Source organism: Hemiscyllium ocellatum, chromosome 39 (assembly GCF_020745735.1).
Source record: "Hemiscyllium ocellatum isolate sHemOce1 chromosome 39, sHemOce1.pat.X.cur, whole genome shotgun sequence".
Taxonomy (NCBI): domain Eukaryota; kingdom Metazoa; phylum Chordata; class Chondrichthyes; order Orectolobiformes; family Hemiscylliidae; genus Hemiscyllium; species Hemiscyllium ocellatum.
The window spans coordinates 19,850,509-19,863,010 of NC_083439.1; the positions used below are offsets into that span (position 1 = coordinate 19,850,509).

The 12,502-nt window shown below is 38.9% G+C and overlaps 1 protein-coding gene across 1 annotated transcript in view; it reads left to right on the forward strand.

Annotated features, from left to right (window-relative positions):
* Window positions 1-8,580, forward strand: part of LOC132834133 (NAD(P) transhydrogenase, mitochondrial-like) — a 69,937-nt gene extending 61,357 nt beyond the window's left edge. The window contains exons 21-22 of the mRNA XM_060852764.1: window positions 1,656-1,771; window positions 8,307-8,580. Coding sequence (XP_060708747.1) covers window positions 1,656-1,771; window positions 8,307-8,453 — 263 coding nt within the window. The 3' untranslated portion in view covers window positions 8,454-8,580. The remainder of the gene's footprint in view (window positions 1-1,655; window positions 1,772-8,306) is intronic.
* The last annotated feature ends 3,922 nt before the right edge of the window (window positions 8,581-12,502 follow it).

A 12,502-nucleotide genomic window follows, 5' to 3' on the forward strand; every position in this document is an offset into this window, starting at 1 on the left:
TATTCAATCACATTACAAGTTGTTGCAAACTTAGACGATAATTAACAAAATACTGTTTTACCTTAAACAATTCAGCAAACATGGTAATATGTATGACATTTGCTGATAAATCAAAAGTTAATGCTAAAATAAACTTTATGCTTAAAATATCTGTAATCTATAAGTGAAAGGAGGTAGCAAACTGCTTTTGTTTGGAAGTAAGTGCAAGGATTTATTTATTCATGAGGCAGTGGGCATTGACAAAATGACCAACTCTAGTAAACTTGGATTTTAAGGAGAAACATGTGTTCAACAATTACTGGCATTATTGTTTGCCTCCTAATTTTTTTTTGAATGTAGAAAAACTGATCAGATAATATTGATGGCAACTGACACACCATACCATGAATGGTAGCCCTTGGATTTTCCTCTTGATTCAGCCTCACACAGAGTTTCCAATGTTGTCTCAGGATATGTGGAGAAATGCTGGGTCGGAGGTGGATTCCTGCCTTGGAGGAACGGAAGATCAGAAAAGAAATCGATATGCATCATTTTCCAAAGCAGCATTAGCAGAAAACCTTAGAAATGTCTATCCTTTCAATTGGAGAATGGCATGGCTGTGTGTGGCTGCACATAGTCGGAGAGTTTGGAATAAGCCCCTTTGACGCATTGTATCAACATCAGCCACCTAACTATTCTCATCCCATTTTCTAGCACTTGGCCCAATATTCCTCATCTAGTTCTGTAAGGAAGTAAACTTTGTACATACAATGTGGGTATGGACAGCAGACATTTTATTAAGCTGAGTTTAATGGAGGGTGGAGTAAAATATGTTGGCTGGGGAATATTGGGAATAGTTGAAACTGAAGCTAATACAAGCTAGAGTTGTACAAGATGGTATGAAGAGACAACTAATGCTAGAGGTGAAGTAGGGAGGTCTTGTAATGGAGAAAATGCAAGGTCAGATTGCAGCCCAGTTTTGAGAGCAGTCTGATTCAGCCTCTGTGGGCAGAATGGGAGGTGCATCTGCTGACGAGAGGATGATCTTTGTAGCAGGGGCCATCCAAGGGCCATTCATCTTTCCTTTTAGTTGGAAGGAATTTCAACAAATCCTGGGCTGGATTTTACAAAGCAGCCACAGATATGTGTCTTTGTGGTAGGTCTGACCTGCAACTGGTTGATTTTCCCTCTGGGTTTTACAGAAGGTCTTTGATCCTACACTTGATCAAATGTTGCATTCATTATAAGGGAAGCTGCTTTTTGCCTTCCGAGAAAAAGGTTTTTGTGTACCGTGTCATGAATGTAGTTGAGCAACTTGACTTCTTAGGCACAGATTTCTTAAAGGCAGAATGTCCGAAATAAATATTGCCCAATGGAAGTTCCTATCTGTATGTGAATCAGGTGGTAAATTAACATTTGAGATTGCATAATCCAAATGAGGTACATTCACGATGATTCATTCAGCCTCAACTTGTGAGTCTGCAATCACTATTTAATATTTGTTATAGCAGAAACAAATAATTCTTGATGAGGATGTTCTGTACTTTTTTTATAAAACAACTGGGCTTAGGGTTCAGTATTAATAAAATATTACTGTATAACAGTGATTTACATTTTGTTTATTATGTTGCATTCAACAATAACAGACTGACGTCAAGCTCTTTTTGTATCCTTAGAAACTGATTTGGTTATGGTTATTGGTGCCAACGATACTGTAAATTCAGCAGCACAGGAAGATCCCAATTCTATTATTGCTGGTATGCCTGTTTTGGAGGTCTGGAAATCCAAGCAGGTGAGCTGGAGTGTAAAAGTACCTTATAAGATCTAGTGGTGTTTGAAACAATAGTTGCTTGATACGTTATGCAAACCAATTGCTTTGTGAACAATAACATTTCTTATTATTTGCTCTGAATCCAGGGTGGTTTTGCAAAACCTACTATAAAGGCCTATACATTTGGTTGTTCTTTTTGTCTGTTACAACATTTGGAATGTTGAAATAAAGTGGAAGGTGCTGGAGAAACTCTGGTAGAATCTGTGGAAAGAAAGCCAGCATTTCGAGTCTGATATAACTCGTTTTCGAAGTGCGTTCTGAAGAAGACACTGATTGAACTAAAAAAACATTAACTGCCTCTCTCCACAGATCTACTGGACCTGTTGAGGTTGTCCAGCATTCCTAGTACTTCACTTTAATTTGGAATCCTGAGCCAAACATAATCTTGATCTAAACACACCATTTCGTTTTGGCAGATGATAAATGTGGTCATTAGCAGTCAATTATAGAAAGGGTCAGGTTGTGCAAATTGTGTTTTTAATAGAGTGCGTTGGGGGAAGAACAAAGAATACAGATTTTCAATTAGGTCCATAAATGGATCAATCCGTTTCTGTTGGATATATACCAAGTTAATGTCCATAAACAATGTTCTTTTGGTCTTCAGGCAGAATTTTTACATTTACTTGTCTCACTATATGGCACTCTGGGGTTTTGAAATCATGTACAAGTCTTCACAAGGCAACCCATTTGCATTTTTGTACCACCTTCAATGCTCCAAAACAATTTATCGAACATAATTTAACATTCTCTCTGGGGTCGATGCCATGACTCATGACCAAAAGCTTGGTCAAAGAAGTAGGTTTGAAGGAGCACCCGAAGAGGAACTGAGGGTAGGGGAAGAGGATTCTAGAGGTTAAGCAAAGCTGCCAATTGTGGCTTAATTAAAATTGTACAAACACAATAGTGTAGATATCTCTGAAGATTATGGATCCGGAGGTCATAAGTCTTGGAGAAATTTGAAAGCAAGGGTGGGGAACTTTAAAATTGGTACCTACTCAAACAACTCTTCGATATTGGTTGATGCACAGTATTAATGGATCAGAGGCATATGGTGAAGTAAGGAAATTTAGTGCAGAGGTTTATGCAGCATGGAAGATGGGAATCTAGGAGTTGTTGAAACTATCCAGGTTAGGGATAAAAAAGACAGAAATGGTAGTTTCAGCAGCAGATGAGCTCAGGTAGGGTGGAGTTGAATGATGTTGTGACAGTGAAAGTAGGCAGTCTTTGTGCTGGCCGAATATACAATAATCTTGGAATCCCATATGATACCGAAGTCACAAGCAATTGTACTCAATCCAGACAGTTGCTGGTGGCGGGCTGGAGATGGTGCTGGGGGAAAAGAATTTGTCCAGGACACTGAAAGGAGGAAGCAGGGGATGATGATGATGATGATTTTGACGTAACAGCAGTTGCGAATGTGAAATCATGTCTGTTCTTGAGTCTCCCTTTTCTCACTAATGTCTGTGCACATTAGATTCTTAGTTCATTTCGGTATGAACTGTGAGGAAGTGCTGCATTGTCAGTGGAGCCACCTTCCAACTGAGATGATCCCCGGTCCCTTCAGATGGATGCAAACCGTTTCTGTGCAACTGTTTCGAAGAGGAATTGGGGAACCGTTCCAGTGTTGTGCCTATTGTCACAAAAGCAGACTTTCTGGTCACTGTGACCTGACTGTGCCTGTTTATTGCGACATTTCGTACAGTGTAGCAATGACTGCACTTTGTTGATAAGTAGCGGTGAAGTGCTTTGGATTTGTGTAAAGTGCTACACAAATGGTTATTGGTTTAATGGTTAAACAAAAAGAAAGAATGTTGCATTAAAATGTTTTAAGAGAAAGCTGTGGAATAGGAACATTTGCTCCCCAAATAACACACGCCTGTTTTTTTTTTAACCACTTTGGAATGAGGCTAGCCTCACCAACGTTTCAAGTGTTTGCTTGTACAATGGGTCTGAGATCATACTTTATTTTTGTTTCTATTTGGAAGACCATGTTTGATTCTCCACTTGGATGAAAGAGTTGAGGATTATGCCGAAGTAGTCAAAATGTATAAAAGCATGTGTTTTCCCATTTTGGTGGCACGATGGGCACATATATAATTTGGCAAGTCAACAAAAGGATCTAGCCAGTTCTGACAAAATTAATTTGGAAATACAAAACCGAGGCCCAGGCTTCCACTGCAGCCCAGAGCCTTGGGGTTGGCAGCCCTGGGTAAACAACTCCAACATGTTTTCCACCGCCTCTGTTGCAGCTCACATCTCTGGACTATCCAGGATGGAAACGTTAGTCTAACTTTCCAAATTCTTGAAGTGTGTCTCCATGCTTGTCTGCTTCTCACTGTTTCTCTGTATAATGTGCTGTTAGTGCCACAAAGAAGTATACTATTAAACTTGCCAAACTCTGATCATGGATCAGAGAATCCCTACAGTGTGGATACAGGCCATTAAGCCCAACGAGTCCGCATTGACCCTCCAAAGAGTATCACATTCAGACCCATTCCCCTGCTCCTACCCTATTACTCTACATTTCCCATGACTAATGTGCCTAACCTACACATCCGTGAACATTTTGAGCAATTTAGCACGGCCAATTCACCTGACCTGCACATCTTTGGACTGTGGGAGGAAACCAGAATACCTGGAGGAAACCCACGCAGACACAAGGAGAATGTGCAAACTCCACACAGATAGTTGCCCGAGGCTGGAACTGAACCAGGTCCCTGCCACTGTGAGGCAGCAGTGCTGACCACTGTGCCGCACCCAACACTGAAGAATGTGTGCAGCTTGGGGCTGAAAATTACAGGGAAAAGAAGACCGCTTGCAACCCCCACCAGTCCTGGTAGGAAAATGGACAGTGAGCTAACAGCACACTGTGGGTGGGTTAAGTTGGCTGACTGTTGGACTTTCACCTTTCACTGGGGCACAAATCATGCCCTGTAATTGGCTGGCTGCTTATTGAACAAGATCTGTGGTATTTAAATATTTACTTACATGTGGTGGGTGGGCTGTTGGTTTTGATGCGTGCCCACCCTCTCTTATTGCCGCACAAGCTGTAATTATAATGGACTGGCCTTAAGAAAGCTGAATGCTTATTCTAGTCTTATCCAAGCATAACAATTCTTGGCCAAAGTAGGTTATACTCTGAAACATTATGACAGTTGAGGTACATTCTTGGAAATTGTGTACAGTAAAAAAAATTCCTCTTTATTACTTTCAACAAAATATCCAGTGGGATAGACTCAGTCAGAGACTTCAAGAGGCATCAGTACTTGGGAATGTAGTTTTTTATTCTCTTTCTGGCATTCAGCATCAGCTCTGAAAACAGCAAGGCAAATGTGGCATAGCGGAAAGCAATGCACTCTCCAGAGTGCCCCAGTAATGTATTTTAATCCTAACCCCAAAAGACTATCTCCCCAGTGTGGATTTTCAGTTTGCAGTGTAACACTGGGCAGGATCTTTGACCCTCAGTGAGGCTAGGAAAGGAGTTGAACAGGGTCAGAAAATACAGGAACCTCCTTGTGTCAGTCTTTGGCTAAAATGGCTGCACACTGCCACAAAACAGGAATTCGGCTTGTTTAGAGTTTTAACAGTAAGTAATGGCTGACGGGGAGGGCGAAGTTTCCATTCTCTCATTGTGATGGCAGTGAGTGGAGTTCCACTGCCTCAAGGTGAGGACCCAATTGTCGACCTCCAGGGATACCCAGAGGCCCTCCTTCCTTGGTAAGGGCATACAAGCAATCATAGGTTACTCTGAGGAGACCAGTTACCCCTCAGAATTCTCTTCCAAACCCACAGCCATGGCTATACTGTTTACTTTTTAATTATTCTTCTTTAAAAAGTGTCTGGAAGGCCAATATTACCATAAACCACCTTCTCAGTTACTAATCCTTTAATGCTGTCTGCTGCTATCCCAAACTGTGGATGGCCACTGATTGGCTGTCCAAAATTGTGAACCTACCCACTGCCCTTAATTGAAGACAGAACCTGTCTTGATACCAATTAAGGAGGCATCCTGGTCAAAATTCCAACAAATTAGTGTTTTCCCATAATCCATCCCAAAGCCAGATTTGCCATTTAGCCTGGAATGATGTCAGATTCAGTTCTTTATTTCAGATCGATTTTCTTGTTTGTCTGCCCAGTAAGCAATGCCTGGGATAATCTGCTTTGCAAGATCCAGTTCCCTGCATTCTGTGTATCTATGTATCTTCCATCTGACTAGCTTCTTGTCCTGCAGGTCTCCTTCAGGTCCTGCAGTCCTCTAAAGACCTCTCCAGGTCTTGCAATCTTATCCAGATTTCATAAACTGTGCCAGGTCTGCTCCTTAATCAGAGTTTACACCTGGATTCCACCAGCCCTTAAGATCTCTGCTGGATTAAAGTGCTGTGGACACCAGGTTATAATGTTGGGTAGCAGTACTTCCTTCCCGTTGTGACTCCATTTTGAGGCTTAAGAAGTACCATGACCTAAGAGGTGAGTGACTGAGATTGGGAAGAAAGAGATGAGAAAGTTGGGTAGACCACTGTTTTCTTTAAAAAAAAAGGTGAGGACTTAAAGAAGCTTCTCAGCTCTTAGCGCTCTGGAACAACTGTTATTGCCTTAAAATGACAGCTTGCTTTTAGACAGCACTGTTGTATATAAAAAGAGTGCATTGTGTACAGCCTGAATTGATTTTGCAGGTAAATGACTAGACAACGTTTTCTGCAAAGAAAATGGCAAGATGAATTTCTTTAGCCAACTTATTTTGTTTCGCTAACTTTTACTCCTAGACATGCCTTCCAGTACATCAAGAACTAGGTGTTGTATATTAAACAATTGCTTTGCTTCTCTTTTTGTCTGTGTTCATAAAGATCTTTCTTCATCTGGGCATGTTTTTTCGTTTCCTATTCCAGTGCATTTAATAAACACGTTTGTCCTTCCTAAACCCAGTTCTCATGTTGATTTCGAGCTCTGATTGCAATCATTCTCCCAGTGCAATGCTGTCAGAAAATGTGTATCATAATTGCATATGAATATTGGAAAGAAGGCATGACCGAAATATCCTTGTAAAAGTCATTAGTCATTGCATGGAATTTGAATCTTTTTATTTATGTGTTTCCTGCTTGTTGCCAAGCCATTTTCAGTCTAGCTAAAGATTGTATTTTTGCCATTATCCGTAGAATCCCTGCAGTGTGGAAACTGCGATTTGGCCCAACAAATCCACACCCAGATCCATCCCCGTACCCTGTAACCCCATATTTTCCATAGCTAACACACCTACCCTATACATTCCTGAACACTATGGGCAATTTAGCATGGCCAATCCACCCTAATCTGCACATCTTTGAGCTGCGAAAGGAAACCGGAGCACCCGGCAGAAACTCACGCAGACATGGGGAGAACATGCAAATTCCACGCAGTTGCCTAAGAGTGGAATTGAACTTGAGCCCCTAGTGCTGTGAGGCGCAGTGCTAACCACTGAGCCACCATGCCGTATATTCCATGAGCATTAACTTAAAATCTTTCGTATGTGGAGCTTTATGGAGCATTTTCTGAGAATCTGAATTAATTGCAACAATACTTCACAGCAGAGCATCGTTACAAATCTGTCTTTTCATTTTATTGAGACATCTCGAATAATTTGCCCATCATTTACCACATACTGATTTTAATTTCATCTTTCTTATTTTTAAGATTTGATCACCTGTATTGCAAGCCTTAGCTCTTCACACTGGCTTTTTCACTTTCTTGTTAACCATTGATTTTGTTTCTCCACTTCTTTACACACAACACACTTTTGACGAATGTCATTAATAATTAAATTTGCCATTCTTGTTTTCACAACATTCCTGCTTTGTTGATTACCACTTTTGTAGCTAAGGGCATCTTAATATCCCTGCTCCAACATTCAGAAATTCTTACTGTTCTTGTTAAAATATGTATTTATGAATTATTTAATCAGCAACATCATGGTTACCATTTCTGAAGAATAGCAGAGGTTACATTGTGGGCAGCATTCAGGACAGAAAGCTATAGTATGGCTGAATGTAAGGAAAAGTCATTGTTACCTTACCGTAACAATCTGAGACAAATTGCCAGAAAAGCAGCCTCCACTAGTGTAAAGTTTCACATAAACTGATCCATGGCAGTCATTTGATTAGAAATTAGCTATTCATTGGATGAGAGTTTTGCACTCTACAAAGCTGTAACATAATTGAAAAGGGATAGTTGGGATGCCAGAATAATAGAGAAACACTTGATTTCCAAAATTGGATTGGATTCTCACAAAAAACAAATTAGCACAAATATTAATTACTCTTTATGCAAAACAACTTTGGAAAAAAGTCACAATGTAGCTATTGACATAGTTGACTGTGAACTGAAAAAAAGATGTGTGAAGACAAATAATAGGCAACTGAAACTCTATATGCATTTTAAATTAATGAGATAAATTCCAATTGAATCTAACATTGTGTACAAGAATTGAATGAGATATCTGTCTGAAACTTTCTTCCACCTGCAGGTTATTGTGATGAAGCGAACCCTTGGAGTTGGCTATGCTGCAGTTGACAATCCAATCTTCTACAAACCGAACTCTTCAATGCTGCTTGGTGATGCAAAGAAGACATGTGATGCTCTGCAGGGCAAGATTAGGGAGATGGAAAAATAAACATTGATATAGAAATGTTATACTGAAGAAACCTGCTGTTCTGGTCCAGAACTTCATGCTTTGAAGATTACAGAAACTAACAGAACACATAATCCAGGGGAAATTTGAAAATAAATATTTTCCTATATTATTTGTATTCATATCTTTTATTACCGATATTGTTTTCATGGAAGTTCCAGTCATAGTACTTGCATCAAGTTACAATAAATTAATTCCAGGTTAGATCAGGAATGCTAGCATCACAAATGGGAATGACCTCGAAACTACTGTTTGTTATTCAATGTTTTCATATTTCATTTTATTCACATTTTAATATTTTGACAATTTTTGGGGATTTTGAAGAATTAATGCAGCTGAAAATTAGGGAACCAAATTAATTGGACATTAGGGATAATTGTGGATGAAAAAGGAATTAACTATCTCAAAAAAAAAAGCTACAAAGAAAGGTTTTTTAAAATTCTGCTTCATTATCTTTTAATTGTTTTCTGATTTATTTTTATTTCTGGTGGATGATTGATTTTTAAAATATTTTAGTTTACATTTTTTAATGTCCTGAGAAAACAAGGAAGGAACTGAAATCCATGTACGCAGCAGCAGAATCGTTAGCTTTGGATTAGAGATTGCAATGACTGCTGGAAAACGGAAGATTGAAGGCAGCAGTAAAAGGGAGGAGATACCAGGAATTCTAAAAGAGAAACAGGAATGGATAACAAGTAAATTATTTTGAAGTTATGCAGTTATCACATAAGTGACAAGTCTGTTGATGCTACTGGAAGAAAGTCTCATCTCTAGAAGGGCAGCATGGTGGCTCAATGGTTAGCACTGCTGTCTCACAGCAGCAAGAACCTGGTCTGGACTCCAGTCTCGGGTGACTGTGTGGAGTTTGTACATTTTTCCCTAGAGGGGAAAGATATAAAAGAGATCGAAGGGACAACTTTTTTACACAGAGGGTGGTACGTCTATGGAATGAGCTGCCAGAGGAAGTGGTGGAGGTTAGTACAATTGCAACATTTAAAAGGCATTTGGATAGGTAAATGAATAGGAAGGGTTTGGAGGGATACGGGCTGGGTGGTGTCAAGTGGGACTAGATTGGGTTGGGATATCTGATTGGCATGACGGTTTGCACTGAAGGGTCTGTTTCCGTGCTGTATATCTCTCTGACCCTGTGACTGCTTGGGTTTCCTCTGGATGCTTCAGTTTCCTCCCACAGTCCAAAGATGTGAAGGTTAAATGGATTGGCAATGCTTAATTGTTCATAGTGTCCAGGGATGTACAGACGAGATGGATTAGCCATGGGAAATGCATGGTTACAGGGATAGGGTTGGGGGGGTGGGTCTAGGTGAGATGAGCTTTGGAGGGATGGCGTGGACTCAATGGGTTGAATGGCCTGCTTCCACACTGTAAGAATTCTATAAGTGATTTGCAGAATGCATAATGGTTTGTGGAAGTCACATCATTCAGTAAATCTGTCAAACTAGATCCTATTTTCACCATATGTTAAATATAAAAACATATATATTGGGTGTTGAATGGCACCATGACCAGTGTTTCACCACATTGAAAACTTTTGTAATGAAATCTATAGGTGGTAGTTTCATTATACTATTAATTTAAATAGTCTAGGGCCACTCATTCAAATCCCACTAACGCAAATAGTAGAATCTGAATTCAATTAATGAACCTGGAGTGTAAAGCTGGTCTTGATAATAAGGGCCATGATAGCTGTCATTAATAGTTGTGAAAATCCATTTGGCTCACACCGTACCCTTTAGGGAAGGAAATCTGCCATTCTTACCTGGTTTGGCCTAAATGTGACTCCAGACACACAGTAATGTGGTTGACTCTTGAGTGCCCTCTGAAATAGCCTAGCAAGATGTTCAATTGAAGGGAATTTCTGGAAGGGTAAAACAATGCTGGCCTACATCCCATTTAAAGAATAAAGGGGGGAAAAGTACAAAAGCAGATGATCACAATTCCTTTTAAAACTTGCTGCAGGGCTTGTGTTGGCAACTGTATGTGAGCATGACTGATGGTAGTTTCATGCGAGAAAACAAACTGATGAAAGAAACAAATGCTGGATTTTAATTTAGTGGTGGAAAATATATGAAATATACGAGTCTATTCAGTGTTTGTAGGAGAAGACGGGTGATCACTTTACGTGGAGCTCATCGGTCAAAAATGTAATCTTCCATATTTTTTGCAGAATCTGATTAAGTGACTGGTACTCCGGGAACAATATATTGTGTCAAATCAGGTTAGAACAATGTGAACACAATTAGAAACTGAAAAGGCTATGCAGAGGAGGGTGGTACATAAAGTAGTTTTATGGAATCAGCAATAGAAAATAATCATTGCAACATTTTTAATTGTAAATGAATATGTTGAGTAGTCTTTAAAAATGTACTTCCATTGTGTCATTTAAATGTAAATGAACAATTGCTAATTGCTGAAACCTTTTTCTGTTGTCATTAACATTGACAGAAACCGAAGGGAATTTGTTAACTTAATTGATAAATAATATTTAAGCTGTGCTTCATTTTATTAAAGGTTAAATGGGAAGACCAAAACACATAATTAACAACATAATCCACAAAACCATACCAAGCCAAGCAGATGTTGTACATTGAACATAATTGCTTCTTCACTCTGACTCACCAGTGCATTTGTTTTACATACGACACTGTTGAAGATGATAATAGTCCAGATTTTGCAGTACAAATAACAATAAGTATTTGACATTTATTAAATAATAGATGTGTAAAGCAAATTCTAGTGATGAAGTCCCCAGAGACTTTGCTTTATTAATATTGTGTAAAGAGAATCATTGAATATATGTGACAGTGTGAATTTGCTGTACTTACCATTAAATAGCCAGTAGATAGACCAGAAAAAGTTAGATTTTATCTATTACCATTATGAAGGGTTTTCGTTTAAAAGTGTAATTCTTTAGTACAGTAATGTCAAACAATGTCTAGCACAGAAAATTAACTTTTACAAATGTGGAGTAACATTCCCTCAGCAGAGTTCAAAAATACCTTTCTCAGCATTTCGATTTTGCTTTCTGTGTGCGATTTCCCGATGAATTAACTATTTTAACATTCCTGACTCAGACTCTGCCCTGCTCAGCAGTAAATCTTTAATCTGGTTAAAATGATGCACAATTGCTTGTCTTGTTCACACAGGTCCCAAGCACTCTGTAGTGACTGTCGAGGCCTTCTCATTACAGTACGTCCCAGTGCAAAACTCAATGGAAAAATCTGTGCTGATAATTAATGGATATTGGCATCATTCTTTTTTACACCTGGCAAAATCTAGCCCAATTTAGGAACGAGTCTGAATTCTGCAGCTCTCCAAAATTTTACTGTGGCATAAACAGCATTTTCCTGAAATATAGTTCTGCCAATTGTGTTTAAGAAAAGTCGCCATTTCTACTTGAAGCTGGTAAACAGAACATGACAATTGATTCATATTTATTAACAATATTTAAATACAAACACTATGTTGGAAACAACAGCGATGTCCTTATTCAAACAGACAGAGATTAATGCTTAAGATAGAGACTTCAAATCTTTCCGCCCATTGTAGAGTTATAGGTGTTAGCTATTCATGTTTAGACCCAAACATATTGACATATCTACTGCTACCTCCCACATTCAAAAATAGTAGAAATTAGTCAGTGAAAAGTAGATATGAAAACTAACAAAGACTGGTACAAATGGAAGAAAACAACATTTTTTAACCATTTTTAAAAAGCAAACTGAAATTATGCACATCTGCTAAGTATGTTGAGGCCAGAACATTTCAGATCCAAAAGAATTTATAATGTCGAGCTTGGTATAGAACCAATGAAATTGGATAATCAAGTTTGAAATCAGATTTAACGGTGGTACTCAAAAGCAAAGTACTGCCTCTGCCAGAAACCTGAGACAAACGCAGCACCGTCGGATACTATTCTAGATCATATTTTTTAAAAAACTTATTACAACAATTTCCATTTCTGAAGAAGAGTCAGAACAGAGTCAAATGTTAACTTGAGTATCTCTCTTCAC